The sequence below is a fragment of the Chaetodon trifascialis genome, chromosome 19 (assembly GCF_039877785.1).
Source record: "Chaetodon trifascialis isolate fChaTrf1 chromosome 19, fChaTrf1.hap1, whole genome shotgun sequence".
Taxonomy (NCBI): Eukaryota; Metazoa; Chordata; class Actinopteri; order Chaetodontiformes; family Chaetodontidae; genus Chaetodon; species Chaetodon trifascialis.
In genome coordinates, this window is record NC_092074.1 from 9,924,237 (window position 1) to 9,949,812 (window position 25,576).

Here is a 25,576-nt window from a genome sequence, read left to right on the forward strand (position 1 = left end):
GGCTGCTGTGACAAACATCTGATCGTGTGTGTGTGTCCTGGGCCCAGGCACAGTGCTGTGAAAAGAAACCACTTGACACACGTGGACACATTCAGCTCCAGAACACAAACTAATCAGAAGCTACAAAGACCTCAAACCCATTTCTCTTTGTCAGTTTATGAACACTTCACACCTTCCACAACTACAGAGGCCTCTAATCATCAGGATAAAGTCAGTAAACACTGTGGGAAAGAGAACCGTCACACAACACTGTTTACATATTCACAAACTGTTAATCCCCTCCAATTGTACTTTGAAGTAGCTTATAGGACTTTTATCAATAAATAGAGCAGAGCTGAGTATGTAAGCCACTCACCAGGCTCACATCGCTCACACACACAAAGGGCAGCGGCTGACGCAGGGTGTGTGAGTTGCACGGAAATGGAAATGCAAGGATATGGTGAGAGCTGTAACACCATGGAAACAAACAACGATTCATTTTTCTGTCCGATGTCAGACGCAGCTTCGTGGAAAATTAGACAGTATTTCCTTCACACATGAATTTTTTTGCAGATACGTATGAATTTACCCAGAATTTAATAATATACACCACCGAAGTCGGGGAAAAATCAAGTCTGCCGTAGTTTGAAGGGCTAATACGGATATAATTCCAACAGACACAAACAAATTTCACAGTATGGCAACTTAGAGGGAATATACAGGAAGAGTTTTTCAAGTGCAGGCCATTATTAAAAAGCAATACTTGGACATTTTCTGGGAGTAGGCGGGGTTTTTTTTTTTTTTTTTTTTTTTGCTGAGAGATACAACTCACATGACTGTACGGCAAATATAAGCCTACGTCCAGAAGGCAGTTAGCTTAGCTTAGCTTAGCATAGAGAACTGAAACAGGGGGAAACAGCTAGCCTGATCTGAAGCTAACAAAATCCCCATTCAGCACCTCTAAAGGTTTCTAATGAGCATGTTATATCTCTATATTAAGCTCACTGTGGCAACCCCCATCAAACTTGTCATTTTCATTTTTGGGGTTTCTGTATGAATTAAATAAACAAAAGAGAAAGTATTAATTAGTGAGCTTTAGAGGAGCTGGTGAGCAGATTTTATTACGTTCATACAGGAGTGTGTTTGCCCCTGAGTTCAACCTTTAGGCTAAGCTTCCAGCAAGAAAGCCCAAAATCTGATCTATTACTTTAAAAGTTTTCATACCAAAGGTGTTTTGTCATTCAAACCCAGCTGCAATTTGTAGTCACTCGTGTACTTGGAGGTGTATTTAGTATTACATGAGGATTTTGCATTCTTGTCATGAACTGACCAGGTGCTCAGGGTGTCAAAGGAACAATGACCAAAACATCTTAAGGAACTCATATTCATACTTAGTAACAGTGATGACTGCAGGGGCACTTTGGCACTTTTCTTTCCCGACTATACCACAGGAGGGTATAGTGACTCGCTAATGGATATTTTATCTGAGCTTATATTTTTGGAAATCGTGTCAAAGTCTGTGTTAAAGTCAGGCGAACTTCATGTTCTTGATGTGTCCAAGACAACCTATGCAAGTCTGAAAGTTCTCATCATCAAAAGCACTCACAAAAAACATGTTTTAGTAAAACGTTACATCTAGTAAGACTGTAAGAAAAGAACTCCCAACAGAACTCCATTTACATTCATTATGATCTGGGCCTCATTGGAATAGAAACATAGAAATGAAAGAAAGCAAGGAATGGATAGCAGATAATAGTTGTGATTATGTCTCTGTAGCAACATCATACAGAACATAATGATAATGTAAGGATGCCCTGAAATGCTCGTCATTCTGCTCTGTTTTGCGTAGCATTATTTATCTTCTATACATGTATCAGTTTCTTATCACACCTATTGTACACCGCTTTATGTTCACATGACCCGCTCAGACCAACCCAGGTTTCCACTGAAGAGGCTACATATGCTGAACAACCACAACACCAAACCGAACCTTCACCCAGTCTGCATTCATGAGGCTTTCATTTCTACTCCTGACTGGGTTCCCTTTGTGTTCTGGTTGCACTATAAATATGAATGTCACGTGTAAAAAATGACCAGCTTGCTGTTAAACGTGGACTTGTTTCAGAGTGTTGAAAAGCCAGTGGGAGTAGGTCACGTATGTGCAGAGAAATATAAAATGGATTTTATATGTTGAGACCTTAAACTGTATGTTGTGCTTCCTGTACTCCAACATAAAACATTTATCATAAACCTTTGAATAGAGCTTCTTTAACATTTACAAGTTATACAGTTACCAAATTGGTTTACTTCTTAATGCTTCCGTCAGCTTTGATACTTAAGCAATGCAAAGGGAGACAACAAGAAGAGAAAGGAAGTTAAGTCATCTTCAACAGAAAAAAATAAGAAACAAGACACAAGTCCTCAAAACATTTGTCATAACCAACAATGAACGGAATTTTTCATTTTCTTATTTTCTCTTTTTTACAATACATTTTTTAAAAACCCCGCTGGTTAAGGTTATGGTCTCAGGTAGATCTTCCACAGTCAATCTTCACAGTTTGTGTAAAAGCAGAGAAACATTCTCGCTAGAGTAATAAAATATCATGACTATTATTATGGTCATTATTATCTTTTATTCTCATATTGTTCCATATAAATGGTGGAGGATAGGGGCGAGGCATATCACCCTAAATGAAGAGCCTGCAGTCCCAAAGTTCCTACTCTCCTCCCTGTACAGCACATCGTTTGATTCAGCAGTTGTTCTTTTCTTTTGTTAAAAAATGCTCGCCCGCAGGGAAGGAGAATCACGGGAGGAGAGGGGGGTATTCATTCGACGAAGTGTCTTTATCCTCTTGTATGATCTTAAACTGTCTTTCTGCAATTTAAAAAAAAAAGATCCAGAGCCTCACTGTCACTCTTTCCACTGTTTTCTCCAAACTGTTTCCAAACCTGGTCTGCCAGCACTGCCTGGTCGGCTGCCCTCACATTAATCTGCGCGTAGGCATAGGCATAGGCTTAGGCGCATGCACACACACACACGCACACAGACAGACAGACACACACACACACACACACACACACACAACTGTCCCATGAGGAGTTCAGTCCGGGTGTAGCACAGCCCCCATACTCCCTCCGAACACGCATGCCCTCCCATCAGCACTTGTGGGGCAAAAGAAACATGTAGAAAATAGCCCATCAGAGGAAACATGAACAGAGATGTGTCCGATGTTGATTAACACGCAGGCTCACGACTCGGTTTGTAATCTGAAGGCACTTTGTTTCATGGCAGAAAGTAAAGTGGCTTCTGTTCCACAGGCAGACCGCTGACTGAATATTCGAGTCAGGCCTCACTCATCGGACCTTTCTCTACTCTCTGCCCGTTCCTCCTCTCCCTCCGCTCTTCCTCTCCTCAGCGCGCCTCCTCTCTGCTCCGCCTCCCCCTCGTTCAGCTCCTAGGCTTGAACTTCTCCCTGCCCCCCCGTCCAGCTGCCTACATCTCCGCTGATTCTTCTGCATTTTTGTTCGTTCTGCCACCATACCGTCGGTTGGCCACTAAGACTCGTGAGCACAGTGTTAAAAAGATACATAGGCAGCTACAGGGGGAGAAAGCAGACAGAACAAAATGTTGCCAGAGTCCTTGTTTTTCTACAGTACAGCACCAAGCAGATAAAGAAATGCCAAGGTGTGACGTGAGGCTGGGCTAGAGTGAAAAACACGTGTCGGTGATTGGCATCTGGTGCAAGACGATGAAGATAAAGATACACAGAGAAAGGTCTGATTCCATGTATTTGTAAGCATGGAAATGTTATTTCCTCTTCAAAAAGTCAGCAGTGTCTTTATTCCGCCGCCTTCAAAGATATTTTCAGAACTTCATAAAATTGTTCTTGTGCTTTACAAACTGTCCTCCCTCGACGCTTGTGAATTCTCTCGCCAAAGTCCAGGCTTAGTCACTGCCCACCTGTCTTTGTGCTCGTAAAGTTAGCCCGAGTCCTGCACCGAGGGGTGTTTTCTGTAAAAGAGGTCTCTTTAAAAAATTAGCGCATCTTCTTTATTACTTTTTGTGAAACTTTTTTATCACTTTTTTTTTCTCTCGTTCATGAATTTCGGTCCCTCCGCGGTCCGTCAGGGGTCCCCTGCTGCTTTCAGGATGCATGAATCTTTGGTGATTTGATGCCGAGGGTATAGTTCACAGACGGTGGGTCTGAATATTCGCCTCTGAGATGACGGAGAGAAGGGTCACCTCTGACCTTCCAGGAGGGTCATCACCAAGGTGACGCATAGCAGCCATATATGGGAGGACGTGGACGGAGCCTTGGCGCTGAGATCTACATAGGAAGAAGTGAAAGAAATGAAAAAAGTAATGGTAGCTGTTGATTTATTATCCTCCAATGAACTACGCAAGCATACCTCCAGGCACAAATAGAGAACATACGGACACATAATGAGCCAAGTTTGTTTGAAGGAATAGTTCTCCATTCTGGGAAATACGCTTGTTCACGCTCTTGTGGAGATATAAATGAGAAGACTGAAGAAAAGATTTACACTTTGATTTCTGTACAAATTCAACAAACACAATATAAAGAGTTAACAGGTGATCTTATGGGTGCTGGCAGGCAGATTTTGTTACCCTGAGACTGATCCAGGTGAGCTGTTTCCCCCTGCTTTAAGCTAAGGTAAGCTCACTGTCTGCAGGTACAGTTTCATACTTTACAGAGAGACATGAGAGCGTTATTGATCTTCTCATGTAACCGTCAGAAACAAAGCGGATAATCGTATTCCCAAACATTTGATTATTTGTTTTGTTCCCTCTTACGTCCCAAATAATCATCAACCAAGTGAGACAGAACCGTGTCATGTGTCCCCAGCTTGGGTGACCACTCTTGTAACATTAACATGAATTCATGTTGTCACTCTGAGTCATAATGGATCCAAATGAATAATCTTGCAGTAATAACTAGAATACATCTCGCAGACCAAGATCACAGATTCTCTTCATGAATGCCTGATTATTTTCCACTAATGACATGAAAATGACACTAGACTACCGTGATTCATCGATGGTATATTAAAGGGATGTCTAAGTTTGGTGAGGTTGTGGGAATAATGTTCCTCCAGACACGAATAGCAGGAATTAAATCAAATGAACAGCGTTTACCTGCCCACAAATATCACCTTGTCAATTGCAGGCCATTTTCTGTGTCCTGTTTTTTGTTTTTACCTTCTGTTTGTCCCTGCAGCGCAATTACAGTGCTCCGCTCAGCCAGCGTGGCTATGTGATGTGATTACAACACTGTTGCTACGGCAACCATGTTTTCCCCATGAGGCGGCCGCTCAATGCTGGCAACCGTCTAAGATTAGATCCCCTCTCGTAAATCTCAACCTTGTCCAGCGATGTAGAGCTAGAACCTGGAGCTCGGTTAAGAGGGACACCAGAGGGGACGGAGGAGGAGGAGGGAATGTGGCGCTGCTGTACTCACTGGGCGGTGGGTCTCGACACTCCCCTTCCTCCAGTGTGACATCATCGATGGCGATGTCTCCCTCGATCCCTGGTCCCCGGATACCTTCCAGTACCACCTACAGAGAGAGAGAAAATTACAAGTTGTCTTATTATATGCTCAGCCTTGACAGAGCACAAAAACAAGAAAATTAGCACTGCTGTAAGAAAAAAGTAAGCACACAATGCAATTTTGTCAAATTGCCACTTATAAAAAGTAGCAGCAGGTGGCAAGTGTTTGTTTCAGCTTTTAATGTCACAAAAGTGAAAGAACAGGGAATGCTTGTGGTGTTAGAACAGTTAGACGTAAGAGTGGGAACCGGGAAAAAAATAAAAAATAAAGAGACAGAAGTGCAGCTGAAATTATAATTACTTTCTCAACTGCAGCCGTAAAAATGATGGAGGATACTGCAGTTCTATATTCACTACTCACTCAGATTAGGCTTCCTGATGGCAAAGCGTGAGCAATATTGCTTTCCCACCAGCAAACACTGTCTATGGATCCTGTCCACTTCTCTGCTTAATATCCAGGCTTGTGAAGTGCTACATCAATATGCAGCCCCCAAGGAAACAAATACTTCACCATACAAACACAGTCAGAGAAGAAAATAGAGGGCAACAAGGGGAAAGCCGCTGCGTACTGGATAGATTAAATTTTTTGGTCTCACCTGGAAGGATGCTGTCGGATGGATGCTTACTTTGGCTTGCTTCCAGCGCTCACCTTGGTTACCACTTAGTGACCACACGGGGCCCTCGGAGGTGGTTTGGCCCTTTTGTTTTAGAAAGGCGTTCAGTGTTCCTGCATGAGGAAGAGAGATGGTTACACACAGAGGTCGACGCACACACACAGTACAATATAAATTGGCAAAAAGCTCAATAATAATTAGATAATCTTACACGGTGTTATAGTATGGGCTACTGCACAGCCACCCATAGTGGGGGTCTGCATTGAAACTGGATCTGGACTTTTAAGCTCCGTATTCAGTTCCGCCTCCTGCATTTCAAATGAATGTATTCCTCTGCATTCAAAGCACAGCCGAGCGGTAGCAAAGGTTAAACTCAGGTCATATGAACTGATACATTTATTAAGTTGGGGTTCTGCAAGCCTTGAAAAATTATTCTCTCGCTCACATTAATCCAAATTAATTATCACTAATGGGCAATGTGTGATGAGAATTTTTGGTGAGTGTAAACACTTTCACTGTGGAGAGCAGTTCCTCGCTCAGGAAGGCTTCCTCTCTTATCTGGCGTTCTGCACAGGTGAAACTACTGGACGACACCGTTGAAGCCACCTCTATGTTCAGAAATGCAATATGACAGATCCATTTCAACTGAATTCATATATAACCCTTACAATAATATAGAAATACTGGCTCTTATCGAGACAGAATAGACTATATACCAGGTCTGAATTGAAGACTCCCCTCAGTGAGACCTCTTGTCTGGCCCTGGGCTTTGATATAAAACTGTCAGATGATGACACCGAGTGCAACCACTTTACCCTCCTCTCCAAACACACCGATTGTGTTAGTTTTTTTCTGCTTCATGCAGGAAGACAGAGAGAGAGAGAGAGAGAGAGAGAGAGAGAGAGAGAGAGAGAGAGAGAAAGACAAAGAGAGAGAGAGAGAGAGAGAGAGAGAGAGAGAGAGAGAGAGAGAGAGAGAGCAGCATCCAAAGACCCAAATCAGGTTAGCATTGACACCACAGTGAAGCCCAGCAGGACCACTGCTCTGAAGTCAAGTGAATTTCACACGTATGGAAAGCAGCACCTTTGCGTCAACACAACTGGCGAGCAACAACAGCAGCGACTCCGACAGCAACCTCGCTTTCTGAAGCATCCCTTAGCCTCAGCGAGGTGCCTCATTACCGTGTAGCCCCCTTCGAAAAGACATGACGCCTGTGAGGAAATGCTCTACGTCCCTGTTGATCTTCTCCCATCAGCACCGTATACACTTTCCCCACACGACAGCACAATCTCCAGTGAGAGATGAGCTTGTGTGCCGAACATGACCCGTGGTTTCATCTCTCGTTGAAGTGTTCAGGATGTAGGAGGATTCTTGCTGAGCAGGCTGGCTCACATTTTCTTTGAACTCATTGCGATGTAGGTGGTTATGTCAGTGTCATCACATCCTGAGCAAAGGCATATTCTGTATATTCTTTGGAGTATTTTTTTAAAGGAATACCTGTGGCAGACACTTGTGAAATTTAAAAAGATCTGAGAAGAGAAGGATGTGCGTCTGGTGAAAAGCGAGAAATAGCTCCTGGAAATTTTTCAATTATGTAGTGAGTACAAGAGAGAAGGGGGATTGAGGTGCAGTACCACCCTCCTTGCTAATGAAAGGATGACTCCATTGCTTCACAGAAGGTCAGGCTTAAAACAGACTTGCTTGGTGTGCTTTGCTGGAGACTTAATCCTATAAACAAATGCGACACGGGCTCCAAAGGCAAACTTTGATGTGCGCTTCAGTAATTAAGTGTGACCTTGTCTCAGGTATCCCCCGCCAGCTAACTACGGAGGAGTTTCTTTGAGCCCGTGCCACTGTTCCCATCAGTGTGTAGGCGAAACTCCTTATCGACTGATTCTGGCCTTCAGCGCTACCGTGCCACAACTCGGCTGTGTGACTCACCTCAGCAGCACAGTCCCAAAGAGCATCAAACTCCCAAGACTTCAAGACGGAGCTGGAACACATCTGACGGCTTTGTGAGTCACAGCTCTAAATACGAAAAAAGCCTTTAACTAAATAAAACGGCTAACTTTTCTGCGATAAGAGAAAATACACAATTTACGTGAATATGCAGTCCATTATTTGGACCATTTGTCATAAGCATTCACTCCTCTGCGATGGAAAATACCACAAACCAACATTCCTGAGCTAAGGGGTGAATTTGTCTCATGGCCGGAGAGGCAGAATACTAAATGGAGCGTAGCTATGGAGGATCTGAGCTGGGTTTCAAGTCCTTGACATTTAGCCCATTCATCATAACACGCCACAGTCTGGGCATGGGCTTCACCACAGACGGGGAGGGCAGGGAAGAGAGGGTCTGGCTGGCGATCAATTTGAGCAAATTGGAAATGTCACGGCCTACTCAACCTCGGCAGGGAGCCGGAGGAGCTCTCATCTCCCCGCTGAGTCGCCCTCCGACACCTCTATCCTTATACTCTCTCCACCTCCCTTGCCTCCGCCTCTCCAGATGTTTGGTCCGGCCCCCCCACCTGGACACGTCTGCTTGGTCTTTCCACTGAGGACAGCTGAAAAGTAGCCTGGCTAAACTTCAGGCCCTATGGAGTCCTGTCGTCAACTCAGTGTTACGCTTAAAGGATCAGTTCACCCAAAATATCAAATAATAATATCTTTGTGAAAATGTGAAAATGTACATTTCTCAATCAAATTGTTGTTCTGGTTACTCATAAAAATCCACTGAAAGAATTCACAGTGACATTTGTGGATTACACCGAATAACCAGGAGAGCTCACCGGGTGGCGGTCAATCGTCAAATGTGTAGAAAACAAATGTGATGCTGCATGAAAAGGCTTGTTGATGAAGAAATAAAATAATTTAAACACTTATTTAGGCAGCAGTTTAACTCCAGCTCTTAAATTTCTATCATTAATCCAAATAAGAGTCATTTAACAAACCTCAAAGGGAAATAAAAAAGTTGGAGATGCGATTCGGAGTTAGCACAAGTCAGTGCACTCCGAAAAGAGAGAAAGCCGAAGAGAGACAGCAGAGTGGGTTGGAGTCAGAGTAGCAGGTCTAGCAGAAGCTCAGAGCGGAGCAGGTGGAGGGTGGAGATGGCGCTGATACCACCAATGTCTCACTAGAATACTGAGGTAAATGCTGCCAAACGCTCGCTGTAAACATCTCGTCAAAAGAGAGAAGAGTGCAGTTGCCAGCCTGTAGTGATTTCACAGTTTATTGAACGTCAAGTTCAAGTTTAATGAGCACAAAACCGCAACTCCCCGTCCCCTCTTTGGAGTTTATTCACTAGCTCTCCTTTTCTGTCTTCATTGTCTGCTGCTCAGTTTTTGTCTTCTTTTTATTTGCTGTCCGTCGACTGAAATATATTTTTATTTAACTGGATGTTTATTTTTGTGATGCCCTCTCTTTTTATCAGGTGTCACTCTAATTTCCTTTCTCAAAGGCCTGAAAACCTATTTTATCAATCAGCTTCTCATTAAGAGCCACAAGGTCCCACATGAGCACAAATAATCTGTTTGAACTGTGTTGCTTATTTCACATGAAAGATTTCCGTGCTTTTCTCACTGGTTAGAAGTGGGTAGGCCACAGTTGAGAAGGTGATGTCATGTACTTTCATGCACCAATCAGGACTGAGCAATATTTGTATCAGAGTCTCATGACAGTTGGTGGGTTGTTTGTTCACTGTCAGTCAAATCTGATCAAACCACACCAACACAGTCCTGATGAAGGAGATTGGCTGAATGTTTGACTGATAAACTCTTTATAAAAAACTTTAACTTTGATTGCTGCTCAATTTGTCATAAATATTTTGTTGTTATTGAAAGAAACTTAAGATTTGAACTTAAGTTTTCAAAGGCTTTAAAGCTCCTTTGTGTAGGATTTGAAAGTTTCAGTTACAAACAGACTCTGGCAGAGAGCAATGTATGCTTGTCAGCCTCAAATGTCACACAAACGGTGCATCAAGGCTGCTGTGCTCGTAATCTATGTCCACACTTTGCCTTGCACGTGAACGGATCACTGAGAATGGGCTCAAAGTGTAATCTGACAGACTTTGAACCAGCCGTGATCATGGATGCCACATTACCGTTGCCAAAACTGTAGAGTCGCTGGGCTTTTTTAAGGTATAAATGTCAAAGGTGATGGTCCATTACACAAGACACTTATGTTTCTACAAGAGGTGCCCATGGTGGATAAAAGTGGGACACATCTGGTGGCTTGGGCTTTAAAAAGTGAGAACCAGTCCAAAATATGACACACAATGGCGCAGTGACCCAACAAACATTGGTGAATGGACAGCTGATGAGTGGTTGACCGGTTCCAAATGCACCAACGCTGGAGTCCTCATGCACGATTACAACCGCAGAGGGCAGTGAGGGAGCTGCTCTGGTTTGGGAGGCCTTCAAGTGGCTTGGGTCCACTAATATGTGGAGATCGAAGATAAAGAGCTCCTAAACCTTTGGGTCGCCTGAAATGCTGACAGGGTTGTGGAAGCTTACTGAGACATATTGACATATTCTTTTTTAACAAGACACATATTAAACAAGTTTGAATCACAGTGGAGATCCTATATTTGAAGCTCCCTCCATGGTCTTGAAAATAGGACAAGTAAACCAGACAAATCTGAGAAACCTCGTTAAAGCCTTTTTAATAAAGTACTGACTGACTTCTTTGCTCTTATTTTAAATGGTTGCCAGAGTGCTTTAAGAGCTCAACACCAGCTTGCCATCTAACAAACTGCTCTCATGCCTGAATAGCATCCAACCCCAGTGATACAAGGATGACCCTGCACCCCCACCCGGAGGTGCCCCTCACTTGCCTTATGGATCTGTGCAGCAGCTAATGATAAGGGGTGAAGCTGAGACAGAGAAGCTGTCACTCCAGGACTTCAACAAATGTGTAAGCCTGCCATTTTTTGTGCTAGAAATTCAATTTTGCTCAACACTCCCAAAGGCACAAACACGCAAACAGCATACACTCAGGGCAGGAGTGTTGTGGTTGGCTGATTGGGTCCCTGGTGAAGGAAGCCTAAGAGTCAGACGTAAGCCACAGAGTGCTCCTTCAGTCGCTCTGCCATCTTCAAATGGGCCATTCAAGGTTGTTATCTACATTCAGAGAGGAATGTAAGAGCTAATGCCCAGGATTTGTTCACACACCTCTGAAGGGGTTTGATGCAAAAAACAAGATTTCTTTTGCTTGAAACATCTGACAGCTGCACTTACAAAATTTTAGCATGAAAGCACAAAACTCCCCGCGCACCCACCACGGGGACAAGCGCTCTGGAAATGACTAAAATTCTGTTGCTTACAGGATAAAGCGCACCCGTTCTTTTTTGTCTCAGCGTGACGACTGTTTCACACGTAGGTAGCGGACAGCAAGAGTCTCAGCTCTCAATTTCTGTTTCAAAGCCAGTGTGATGTCCCACAGACGCTTGATGACGGACTCTTTTTTTGGTCCGTGGAATTCGTTTGGTGTTTCCTCATTGATTGCTATTTAGTTGTGCACAGATAGGAATGCATCCCCTTCATTTAGCAGTGGATTGCCAAAGCAGTTGAGTTCCGCTTGAAGTTGCTTTTGCTGCTTAAGCAACCAAACGCACGGAACAGTGACAGATTCTTTAAAGAACGAGGGTCATTATTCTGTTCTTCATCAATTTGCTATGAATTAAATTAAGATGATCTTTTCAGCAGTTGATATACAGCAGATTAAATCCAAGAGCAACACAGACATTTGTTACACAGACTGGGTACGATGAAGCCTATGAGGAACGCGTCTTACCTATGTGTTTTCCATACATGTGGTAGAAGAAGCCGAAGCAGTAGGCAGGTGGGTTGGTGATGCCGTAAGGGTTTTTAGGTGCTACGTTGAAAAAGGGACTTACAAGCCGTGCTTGGTCCCCTTCCTTTCGTGGTCTTGATGTCTCAATGTACATGTAGAAACCTTGAAACACAGGGACACATCGAAAACATTGACATACACGTATATACACAGGAGGCTATTACAAGTAAAGATTTACCAGCAGGCTAATCATCTTAATATACGGTTCAGATTCTGGAGGTTGCTCCTTCCTTTTCTCAACTTAATGCTGAAATGTACTTTATCAGGAAGAGCGACATTCTGCTTTATTCGTTTTGGCCATCATTTATATCAGTTTTGTTAACATTGTACTCGCCAAGTCAAGGAAAACGAACAGCTGACTATATTATAAACAAGCACTTTAAAGGTAAAACTGAAGGTGACTGCACCCTGAATTGGTAATAATCCATCACTGCACATTAGTGTGCACTCACTTTAAAGGAAGGTTAAACAGTTTGTATATTTTTTTCAATTTCCCTTCCAAATACGTTTAGCTTACATGAGGTTTATTTGGAACTGATGATGATGATGCTGATGATCTACCGCTTAATACTCATGTGTGCAGTGCACTGCATACAGTATATTATCTAGATAAGTCTTGTGGATATCCTCAGGACAAAAGACAAAGTCATGGCAGTGGATGTACTTTGAAAAATATGAGAGCTTCTACCAGGCAGTGTTCAGCATCCCACAACTACTTTCTGACTGCTTACTGATACACTAACAAATTATTTGTCATCGTAAAGACCGTGAAAAAGTGAGACCTCCTCGTCATGCTCAGTTGCTTTTTTGGCCAGTCTGTGATAGCGCGATGGAAATGAAACGTTCCATATCAGAGATAAGGTGCAGGGCTTTCTACAAAGGACAGTTCTCCTTTTACTAATAGCTATAACCGGGGGAAAATCGAGGCGATAACAATGGGGTTACATTTATGCTCCCTCAGTCATGGACAGCAGAGGTGACAGCAGTGAGTCAAACAGCCCTCTGATTGTGTCTGAGCCACATAATCTGAAGCCAATCTCTGCCCTGCCACAGGCACTGAAAGGTATGGTGAGCGGCTCCACGCCCCTCCAGCCAAATGGAATATCTCCCTCAGTTGAATCTCATATTAGATAATTATACGCAAAGAGGAATGGGGCTGGTAATGAAATGCTGGATGTTTGAAACCATTAGGTGATTAAAGTCGATGCATTATTTACTGCTTCAGCTGCTGCTGGTGCCGCGACACCATAATGGGCACTTACAGTATATTCAACCACAGATACCTCTGATGGGGTCCAACAAATCCAATTTTGGTAATTCTTTATTTATTAAATTCTTGAATATGGAATACCAGCATATGCAACTAACACACTGACTACTAAATACTGCACAGATCTCTCTGGTGTCGGTACCAGCAGAAGGCAACAGAGACTCAGTTACAAGATTATCTTGAAAACAAATGATGAGGGCTGCTCATTGTTAGATTGTGCTGCATCAAGCCCTTGGTGACACAATGAGAACAGCTGAAATCATCCATTATGCAGTTGGGAACACGAGTCTTTCCAACTTATTTTAACATTTCAAAGAACTGGAAGTTTTAGTGGGATGCTTGCAAATATTGTACAAAAAGTACAATTCGCTCGTGTGCCAATCTCCACATGTAATTTAGCAGTAACATGATAATCACAGTTTGCCTGTGCACTGGGGGGAATTCATGTATTCATGCATGGATTACATAAGAAATAACAGAGTGGTGTCCATTTAAATGTGCGCATTCAACCACCTTTTTTCCAATCCGATGAGCAGGTGCAGGGTTGTCAGGGCAGCACTGACATCTGGCAAAAACAATCGCTTGCACTTACAACAACTGTCTTTTTGTTCATATTGATGCATCATTTTGCAATGTGATTGCTCAGCTTTGTACATAAATCCCCAGCAGGGAAATGAAAATGCACAACTCACTGGTTAGTGAGCGTTGAGGTTGGTTGTATTGTATATTAGTTGTATCTGCTCTCTCTATATACATATACTTGTTCAGTATCGCGGGGAGCTGAAGCCATTACAGCATGTGCCGTCCAGCGGTACAGAGGAACACTGTGAACAGGTGTTACACAGAGAGACTCTCGCTCTCTTCTACTGATTCTGTCTGTGGTTCTGACATGTCATGAAGGCTGTAATGTCGAATTTGCATATTCATAGAATGTTGATCTTTGAATGAGGAAGAACAAAGTGGAAAATCCATATCAGACAGGAAATATTCACAGCAGATCATTTTTATGTTTTAAGCCTATTACTACTATCACAACTAACAGGAAAATACACTTAGATCAACTATAGAAAGGTTTGATTTATCCTTTATTATTCCTATTTTCTACCATTTTAAATGATCAATTTTGCAAGAGAAAAGGTTTAAAGGATGAGATCTGACTGAGGAGTTTGGCAAGTTAATATTTTGCATAGTGTTTTGCTAACGCTACCCTCCACTCTTGACACAGTAGCATGGAGGACCGGCTCCCACACAGTGTGGAAATACTACACAGTGGATGTACAAGGCTGTTTAAATGTAATCTGTCACTATAAATACTGTAAGCTAATAATAAGCTGCTTGGCTTTGGAAGTGATGCTAGGTAATAAGCCAGCTGACTGAGCATGCTCATGTTTGACTTACCCTGCTTGGAGCCGCTGCGGTCACCACTGGGCCCAGTGTTGGGTGTATACTTTGTATCTCGGGTAGCAGCACTGTGCCGCGTCCAATCAAAATCATCATTCTTGTCCTGGGTGAACATGCAGATGGGCTCCTCCTCGAAGCTGCAGTGGAACTCTCCTGGAGAGCGACAGAGCAGAACACGGCTCTTAAATTCACTTCATTATAAAAGAGCGAGAAGCTCCACACTGCCTAGAAGATACAGTACAGTATGTGTGCAGTGTGACACCCACTGTATATTTATGAGATTTCCTGGAGTGTGTGTGTGTCTCAGGGGGGTATACAACAGCAAAGTCCTAATTACACCATACGATCCAGTGAACAGAATTTCTAAATTAAGATGTGACCTCTCGCTGACTGTGGTGGAGACGTCAGTGAATGCGTTTGACTTTTCCCTGAGAACTGTTTGTGAACTGAACAGTTAGGTTCACTTCAGAAAGTCTCGGCAGAGAGAGTGCTGCACCCTGAAAACACCCAATGGCAATGTGTGTGTGTGTGTGTGTGTGTGTGTGTGTGTGTGTGTGTGTGTGTGTGTGTGTGTGTGTGTGTGTGTGTGTGCATCAGAACTGGTTATTAGAAGCTATACCATGACAGCCCACTACTGAGGCATGGAGAATTGCATTCAATAAACACACTCCCACACACACTGCTTTAGTAAATAATATTAAAATATAAATCTCATGTGAAAGAGGGTGGAAAGACTAAATCGTGATATTTCTTTAAAGGTCTTAATGGTTCTCTCTGCTCTGTTTGACATTGCACAAGCAGCATTAGGTGCATAAAAAGTGAATCTGGTGAACTGCTAATGATTCTGAACAACTCTCCTTTTCATGATTGAAAGTAAAAATGAGTTGATTGTCCTTGGATGTTTTGTAGTGTCTCACTACTCGGACTCTGTGTAATCAGTTTTTGAAATGGACACCGCCTCCCTCCTTCTCCATCTTCTCTATAGTGGGTGTGCAGGTACCGCCACCCCCCCCTCTCCTCCATTGCTCTCCATGCCCCTTTGACTGCAATTTTTAAAGCAGTGGAGTGTGCAGGGAGGGAATGAAACTATAGGTTTCGTCACCCTTTATGAAAAAAATAAAAGTAATTGTAAGTCTTGCACAAGGTTATAATGGGTCACACGTAGGGGAATGTCTAACAGTGAATATACTAATGAACAGCTGGAACTCTGCTGTGTGTGGAACTAAAGCACTCGGTTTAATGAAGGGGTAGCAGCAGGATCAGCCGTGTCAAAACCTCCATTTAATGCAACAAACAAACAAACATGCTGCTGAGAAGTGTCCTCAAAGAGATAGTAGAAAAAGAGAATTTCGATTCAGGATGCAGGCATGTGTTCTGATAAATATTCATTGATTTATTAAAACATGGCTGGGAGCAGTTTGGAGTGGTGACCTTGAGAGGAGCAGAATCTGCAGCTTTTACTCAGGTAATGGAGGTAACATAGACTGAGGTAGAGTGTGGGTGGATGGACCGAGGGGAGGAAGAGGGCAGTGATGCTGCCAAAGAGATAGAAAGTGAGAGCAGAGGAGAGAAAGAAGTGGTGGAGTGGGAGAGCGGAGGAAGAGGCCGGGTTGCAGGCACTCTTGACTCTTCTCCTCACAGGCATGCAGATTTAAATGGAGGTCTAGCTCCCGGCGCGAGACACTAACGCCCCCATCCACTGTGAGCTAAACTAAATGTTTTCGCCTTCTGCGCCCGGGAGAGATAGGAGGATTTGAAGGAGAGGCAGTGGAAGGGGGGAGAAAGAGGAGGCGTGCAGGTAAGATAGTTTCCTTCGGGGATTTGGATAATGATGCTGGTGATTAGGATGTTTGTTATTATGTTGGCAATGTTTGTGTGAACACCCACCAAAATATATATCTATATAAATAAATAAGCCACAATACACAACAGCACACTGCAGCACAGCAAACAATGATTAGCAGTGGATTCTCAAGGCGTGCATAATGCGAATTTGTAAAGTTTCAACAATGAAATGCATCATAAATGGGACTAAACATTAAAGAATATAAGCACATACTGCACAAATGCATGCATAAGTAATGGTCACAGAGCACAGAGCGTGCAAATGTACCCATCCACAGACACAAAACAACATGCAAACACACGCCAGCCATCATGTCCTGCAGAGATTTAAAGCTCTCAACACGGCAAATAGCCAGATGCAGGTTTACTCTGAATTCCTCAAGAAAAGTCTCATTTGTCATACTTTATTTAGTGCAACTTAAGAACACTTAGAAGGATCTCCCAGTGCAGCGTGACATGTTGAGAGCCAGATCTCGACGGGATGTGCAGTTACTTTCAGTCTCCCCACTGTTTTCACAGGCTGTGTTACGACAGAGCGAGCTCCCTCGCTGACGAGACATGCTAAGTGAGGCGCACATTACTTACTCAGGTGAGGGTTGATGGGAGCTGTGAAAGAGAAAGGCCAGGGACAGTCATTAGTACAGAATATCTTGGCTGCCTGTCAATACGTGGAACACTTATTAAAAGGAAACGCGCAGAGACACATGCAGCTGCACGAACACTCAAACTGTTGCACTTTAAAAGGTATGTTTGGCTGATATAATGTTTGTAGGTTAATACAACACAAGCCCGCACGCCGCAGCTGTTGCTATTAACCTTTTCATCTTGCTGTCATCAACTGTTTAGGCACAGAGCTAATAAAAGTCTACATATATAAAACTTGCACACTTTGCTCAGTGTTCTGCTGTCATTAAACAAAATGAAAGAGGCCCGTGGGAAGGCTGGAAATATTGTCCTGTGATATTAAAACACTGGAAGCATATTAGAGTGCGCACGCTCCATCTTCGTCAAGCTCGGCTGCTTTCACAGAGTACAAACAAAAAGTAAACACATAGCTAAAGAGGAAGCAATCCACCGGCACACAAGGCAATGACTATTGAGCAGGCAGGAAGAGGGGTGCCTGGGATTTAAAGTGGAAAAGGTGACAGCAGTCATTCCGTGTCTGTTATCAAATGTAAAAGACAGAGGGATTAGGAGGACCAGCCTGACCACATTAATAAGCTTATAGCGAAACTGCTTATCATTATTGCCATTTACCGGCATTGCTGATGTTCTTGTTCAAGGTGACTTCCATTTAGAACACTAAGCCCATTTTACACTTCCATTTAGAAGCCAATAAATCATAAAAATGAGTAATTATCACAAGCAGTTGTCTGCTAATCACTTTTCTGTAACATCCTTGATTCTTTCTGTGTTTTCAGCGCCGCCATTATGGAAACCTTTCAATCAAACACCTGATGACTCGATCCAGTGAAATGCATGCAAGACTTCTTTTGCATTCTGTCCTCCTAACTGTGGTTCAATGCTTCCCTCATTGATAATTTAAGAGGCTACCGCCGCAGCAAACACGGAAAGGTCAAGGGTATCACACGGAGTTGCAACAAGCCAGTTAGTCGGCACTTCACTTTTTGCAGAGTAAATACCATTTAACCTGTCAAGAAGATTCATGGGCATTTTCATGATCGATTGCTGACCGGCTGAATAGATGCGATACATCAGCTTTACCACAAAACTATGTTGCTGCGTGATTTATGAAAGCTTGCTGTTCATGGGGGGAATTGATTTTAATCCAGCCAATTAAAGTGAGTAATAACAAATCATTCCTATAAAGGAAAACATGTACTGAAGACTGCAGAAGTGCTGCAGGGACAGAGGAATTGGCCTTTTTAAAAAACAGAAATGAAAGTAGTGATTTCTGTTTACTGCTGTGTGGTTCATGGAAATGTGTGTCCACTTGCTCACTAGCAGCGTGGAGAAGAGAGAAATAAGCGCACGCACACACACTGAGGGAAAGAGAGAGAGAGCAAACCATTGCATTTCCAATTAAATCATATAAAACATTCAGTGAGCTGCAACGCTGCAGCTGAAGCCTCACCATGAGGGGGGCACGAGTGTGGAAAGAACAGACTGTACACCCTCAGCGCTTAAAAGCTGTAATAATCTTTGTTACCGATTGTGAAAATACCCGCATCCCAACGCTCTGTATGCTTCCCGCCGAATCTCGACTGGACTGCAAAGAGTGCCACTGGTGCAATGAAAGAGTCTGCAGAGAGGGAGGAAATCATCGGGGCTGTTGCAGAGAAAATGTTTTAAATGACAACTTACAGCCTCAGGGCTGTGAAAGGGATGCCGAGTTTTCTGACAAAACTCTATTCTTTCAGCCCACCTCCTGCTTGCCGGCTCCTTCCCTCGCAACCCCCCCACCATCTCCTGCAACTCTTCCCCTCCCCAGTCCTTCCCGCTGTTGTCGCCCCCCATCCCCGTCTTCCAAGACCCTGGTTATGAAAATATGTTTCGTTGTCAGTTTTTTTTTTTTTTTTTTTACCTGCAGCTTCCCCAGGCTGACTCATGGTGCCTTCGCCCAGATGAATGTGTCTGCTCAAGCAGTGTCTCTACCCCCACTGAGGAAATCAAGCTGAGCACAGAGCAGGCCCACAGGCTACTTTACTACACACACACACACACACACACACACACACACACACACACACACACACACACACACACACACACACACACACACACACACACTAAAACACACACACACACACACTAAAACACACACACACACACATGCACAGATAATTCAAGTTCCAATTTAGATGGCTTTGCTAGATAAGGGTAAACAAACAGGAAATAAAACGAAGACTGAAATCTATTGTGAACTTGACCATTTAAAAAAGTATTCTTTCAAAAATGTTACAACTCTTGTCTTTGAGTACTTTTATTGCTCTCAAAAACACGAGTGGAGCTCAAACAAACTCTCCTCGCAATGCATGTTGTTAAAGCGTAAGTGTGAAAAACCCTCAAGCGAACTGCAGAGACTTTAAAAAATATCTTTCTTAATGCTGCAGCACTCTGCTTTCCCCTCCAGCTAAAGAAGCCTCAAATAATGATGGAGGATGAAATGTAATTTTGATAGTTCTCAAGATAAACAGTCCCAGTTGATGCCGTGAAGTGAAGTTTTCGACGCAGGTCTTTGAAAACTTCTGTTATGACAGGTCATGTCCTTAACCCACGCATTAGGTGCATGTCTGACTCCCAGTTCCTACTTTTCCAACTGAGAGGACAAAACAAACTGCTGCTTGATGCATGAGTACCTTCCATCCAAATTGCCTAATTTTGACTGAAATACAAAGTGAGCTCATTGACCGCCAAAGGACAGCGGCCCATAGAGGCTGTTCCGGATACAAACACTGACTTCATCTTGGCAGGATTCCCTGCCCACTGGCTTGCGGCTGTATTACAAAGCAGCAGACAATTCCATGGCTGCAGCCAAGCGTCCTCATAGACAACAGCAGCTCAGCTTCTTTCTTTTTTTTTTACTGACCTCATATAATCCCCGCTGTCCAAGACTCCCATCCATCATGTTTAGGGGGTCTGGGTGGGTGCCATGACGCTCTGAGAAAGCCCTGTCACGGCTTCACAGCTCCAACCATCAGTTGGAATAATAACAGCGTGGGCAAATGTAATTCGGCAATCTTCCCTCACATCTCCCTGACAAAAATAACACAAGCGACATCACACTATTGTGTCCTTCGATCAAATCTTTGCTCCCGAACAGATGATGTAAGTGTTCTGCACTGCTCCTGCAGTAACATACACAGACCCACGGACAGAGCCAACCCATGCCAAATAATTCACTATGTGTTATCCTGCTCTTGCATCAGAGTGCGTATGATTCCTTAATGGACTTCCACATGGATCAGCTTAACTGTGGTTTAATAGTAAGCAGAGGATTGACACAAGAAAAATGTGCAGAAAAACAGCAAAGTGCTTTTTTTCTTTGAGTTAGATCAGAGGATTGATACCACTGCCATGACTTTCCTTTAGATATGACGCTGGGGGCACCAGCCGGTTAGCTTAGCACAAACACTGGAAACAGCTAGCCTGGGAGCAGTAACCTGTTTTGTGCTAAGCTCTAGACAGCTGGCCTAACGTTTAACGGACCAACATATGAGTGGTATTGATTTCCAACTCCCTGCCGTAAAGTGTATTCGATAGTTGAACTATTCCATTTTATGAAATATTTTTAACGACAGTACTCTGGAATAAATACACAAAAATACAGATAGCAGCTGCACAATCTCTTGCAGACCACTAAGCCTTGAAAAGTGGTTCTGTGATGATGATGCAATTATTAAATATTTACCTCATTGCATCATCATATATTACCTCAGGATATTTTAAATAAAAAAATATTGCCCACGCTCAGAAACCCTATGTTGCAAGCTTGAGGCCCAAGTATTAAAAAAGACAAATAAAAATAATAAATTCAGAAACCACCTTTCACTGAGTGCTGAGGTAAACAGAAGGTTGAGACCAGGACTGAACAAAAGCTCAGCCAGGGATTACAGTGAACCACCACGGCCCGAACAATAACACCCCAACACCTCAGCTAAGGCAGGAGACAGAACTCATCAGAAGCAGAAAGCTGTATTTAATGTAAGATTTAGTGGGTTTTTGACTTGAGGACAGGCATCTTACTGTTTATGTCACTATGAGCTGCATAAAAATGGAAAATTAAGAAATAGCAGCAGCGTTTTACCGTGCCACTGTGCGGGTTGACAGAAGGTTTGTACATTAAATCCTTCATCTTGGAGGAAACCAGAGAGAGAGAGAGGAGCGTTATGAGGAACATCAAACAGATGCCAAGTTTGTCACTGCAGCAAAATTTAAAAGAGCGTCTTTGGAGCTTGGTGACACAACCATCCCTCATCCTACAGCTGGGGACATTCTAACCGCTTTTGTGTTTTCTTGCCAACTCACAGAAAAGCTGCTACCATCGGCTTTATGTGCATCAGAAGGATCGCTTGGCCTATTGGGCAATGATGAGCAAACTTGCGTATAGAGTTTAGAGGTCTTGTGTTACAACTGCAGAGCAGGACAGCAATGTTTATCCAAATGGCTAACAAGGAGGCTAATAGTCATATTTCTTTGGCTTGCTGTTTGTTTCCATACAAACAAAGGCATTCAGCTCTGGTGAAATGCAGGAAGCAGCATGTACACCAATAACAATCGTAATTATCATTATCATTAGAATTATTATTATTGTGCTAGGATGAAGGGCTTGTGCAGTGAGAGAGAAAAACACTATATGGACACAAACCCTGAGGCTACTGCTTCAAAATCAAAGAATAGATTACATTTATTAGTCAGAGCACTCACTTAAGAACGCAGCACTGGCAGAGCATTAAATATTTTTGAATTTTGAATGATTCTCTGTCAAAATCAGCAGGGAGAGGCGCATAGAAACAGCTGTTTGAGTCTCTCTCTCTCTCAGTGCTGACTCCAAACCTGCATGTGTTTTTGGTTGCTGGAGGAAACCAAAGCAAGGACGAGGTAATGCACAGTATTTTGTCACTTTTTGAACAACTCTCTTTGATTCAACATTTCAGGATTCAAAGGTATTATTCGTCACATGCTCACTCAATAGAAAACCTACTGGGTAATAAAGAATGATTATTACAATGAGAATAAATAAACAAGTGCATATGTACATACATCCCAGTTGCTAGGCAAACTACACACTAAAAATGCACACACACTTAAATTGTCAGTTGGTGCTGTAGCTTTCCTTTTTTCACCTCTGTGCGTTGCATTGTGGGAGAATGGCATTCATCAACAGCACACTCAAAAATCAAGGCTCCTTAGCATTCATACTAACTGTTTCCAGTAGACTAATTTACAGCCTACATACTCAAAACCCAAAAAGAATTAGTTTGTAGGATTCACGGCACAGGTAAAGAAATCGAGCGTTTCATTGCATTAGCTGACTGCTGCTTTAATCATGCTTCACAATCAATGGCCCCTTCACCAGCTGCTTGGCCACCAGCTGACTTGTAGCATCCAATCATATTCACTCAGGTGTTAAGTGCAGCCATTATAATATTACACTTCTCTCTATTATTCTGCTCAGTCCAGCAGCGTCTGTGGCTGCAGCTCCCTCCACAGCCTCAACTTCCTGTTCTTTTGGTGTTGAATTAACAAAGAGATAATGTCTGAGTATGTGTTTATTAAGGGTGGATTAGTTCTCCCAGCAGAGCTGCTTCAAACAGCAGAGTGTTTCCCGCAAAATTTACCTGTACAACCATTTACTTTTAAGCATTTTCGACGTAATCGGTGTTGTTTGATGTGTCTCTGACTCACACTGACATTTGAAAGCAAAGTGCTACAGATAGGTGGGGAGAGTGAAACTACAAAAAAAGGCAGGTGTCTCTGCTCCACATCCAAATACAAGAATAACTGTATATCTCTCTCTTCCAAGAAATACTATATTATATTTATTATACGATAAATAAACCAATATTACATTGTATTCATATAACCAGAGATAGAATGAGGAAAAGGAATTATAGCTACTTATCACGTAATTAAGAGAGTCACACACATTTCATCATCGTGCTAAATCTGTTGTGCAGACAGGTCCAGTGAGAGTGAAGGGGAAGTGATAATAGAGACGATCATGACTGTATTGCACATGTCAGTCAGGAAGTCTTATGCGACGCGTTCGCAGAGCAGAGTGGATTCTGCTCAGTCCTACATTCAGCTGCTACAGTGGCACTAGGCTGTGCGTGGGAGAACACAGCAGCCCTAGAGTAATAATTAGTCCAGTCTCTTGTTGGGCAGCTGATTCACACATCAGCATTGGCTCACTTCTTTCCTTTTTCCTCTATTTTATTTATTTATTTATTTTACTTTGTTCCTCTGAATCTCCTTTTTTTTCCTCAGTCCCAACTTGGCTGCCTCCATCTCTCCTCCTGTGCCTCCCTCTGTCTTAATTAGCCTCAATTCTCTTCACTTCACTTTGATTGGATTCAATTTGATTCAATTCAGCATTATTCAATTCAAGGTTTAGCAGAGACCACACGAGATTACGTACGAACCACAAACCTAACAGCAGAAAAACTTTATCCATCTCTCTCTCTCTGTTCCTCTCTTTCCTGATTCTCTTTTCGCCATGATGAGCTGCAGTGAAACTGAATAATTCACAAGTGCAGCAGCACCACTCAGGAAGACCTCAGCAGTCAGTGATAGACAGGAAACAGTCTGGGCGGTTTGTCTCTGAAAATGCACATCTCAAGTACCTGTGCATCTGTTCACTGCCACTGCTGTGGATACCAGTGTAGCTTTTGCATTTCAGCCAATCTGTTGTCCCACAGGCTGCAGAATGCACCTCCATATTCAAGCTGCTTTTTCTTTCTGGAGAGAAATACATTGAGTTGTGATGTTTTCTCGCTGGGCTGACCAGGTTGGTGTGCCACACCGAACTGTACACATCATCTTCACGATGCCCTTCTGGCTGCTACTCTATTATGAGAGTCCTGATTCAAAATCTACAGCCAAATGAAACAATATGGCAGCACATGAACACGTTATTGTCCCTCTGTTTCCCGAGTAAGACACAGTGAGCTTTTATTTTGTTAGAGGGGCCACGAGGTGCTCGGCAAGGCTGTGGACCTTTCAAAATATTTGCTATATAAAATTGAAAAAGCTATTTGTTGCATGAAAAACATCCTAGGAGACAAATGACATCCTCTGGCAAAAAGATGAGAAGGAATCCCACACAAAAAGTACATTGTTTGGGGGGAAAATGACTAAAGCAAAACATGACTCATCTTTGACCAGCTCTGTGTGGTCTTATGATCCAAACTACATGTTTGAGTCATCTGATGTTTTGATGTCACGATGATCTGTCATGCACAGAAACAACAAGTCAGCGTTCGCCCCAGTCCAGGACAGACCCGGCTCGAGCAAAAAAGGTCATGAGGAGATTATTAGTCAGTTATCAGCATTCATTCAAACCGGCGAAGAAGCAAAACAAGCTGATTTCAAGCTGTCTTCTGATGACTGCATGAGCTAAGATGCAATTCAAATTATTTTAATGAGTTTACTTCTTACTGGTCCTTCCTCATGCATATCATAAATAAAACATCATCATCATCATCATGATTGCAATGAGTGGTAATACCAGAGTGATTTTGATATCCAATGAACATGCGTCATGATGCAGCAGAAAAAAACTGGAGCTGGAGTTCATTTTGAAGTACGTCTGAGTTAGCTGAAGGATAACCACCAGCTGGAGCCATAATTCTTCCACCTGTGCAACATCATGTGTGAGCAGAAGACCGAAATGAATACGGCTCTGCTGCCTCTCCCTTACATATTTTCCAAATGTTAAAATTGTGCAGGAAGTGCAGACTGATCACTGTTCTCCAAAAAAGACATTCCTAGAGTTAGCATACAGTACTCACCGCTGTAAGTGACAATCCGGATGGTGGAGTCACCCTCTCCGAAACGCGTGATGGGGGTGAGGCGCACCTCGTACGATTCCGGCTTTATGAGCTCAGTCAGGTTGTGCGTCATGAGCTCTCCTTTGTTGATTGTTACATCCACGGGGATCTCCTGCTCCCACCAGCGCTGCAACCCCATCTGGATTGGAAGAGGAACCACAAGAGGTTCAGATTAGTACTCAGAAGTTCTGTTTCTGCACCAACATGCACAAACACACAGGTGTTTTATACATAACTGACTTACAAAAAACATTTGGACCATTAAGCACATTCTGAGACACTGATTCAGTGTCATCTTCTTTGAACGCTGACTGTACGTTACCTGCCCAGCACCCAATGACAGACAGACACAGTTAAGGAATAGCTGGTGAACATAATGAAGCATTTAGCTGCTACAGAGCATGATGTAGGATGTAGCATGTCACAGTCACCTGAACTCCTGCATCTCTGCTCATTATATCAATCTGCAAACAGATGCGAGGCAACTTACATTATTCTAACACTGGATCATGACAATTAAGTCTGTTGAGATTCT

At 43.0% G+C, this 25,576-nt stretch overlaps 1 protein-coding gene across 2 annotated transcripts in view; it reads right to left on the minus strand.

Moving 5' to 3' along the window:
* Nucleotides 1–792: 792 nt before the first annotated feature.
* Nucleotides 793–25,576, minus strand: part of LOC139347938 (MAM domain-containing glycosylphosphatidylinositol anchor protein 2-like) — a 164,360-nt gene continuing 139,576 nt past the window's right edge. For both annotated transcript variants that reach the window (XM_070987815.1, XM_070987814.1), the window contains exons 12-18: nucleotides 25,003–25,180; nucleotides 17,114–17,134; nucleotides 14,681–14,836; nucleotides 11,953–12,114; nucleotides 6,145–6,275; nucleotides 5,460–5,556; nucleotides 793–4,307 (exon numbers count right to left, since the gene is read on the minus strand). In XM_070987815.1, coding sequence (XP_070843916.1) covers nucleotides 4,219–4,307; nucleotides 5,460–5,556; nucleotides 6,145–6,275; nucleotides 11,953–12,114; nucleotides 14,681–14,836; nucleotides 17,114–17,134; nucleotides 25,003–25,180 — 834 coding nt within the window. In that variant the 3' untranslated portion in view covers nucleotides 793–4,218. The remainder of the gene's footprint in view (nucleotides 4,308–5,459; nucleotides 5,557–6,144; nucleotides 6,276–11,952; nucleotides 12,115–14,680; nucleotides 14,837–17,113; nucleotides 17,135–25,002; nucleotides 25,181–25,576) is intronic.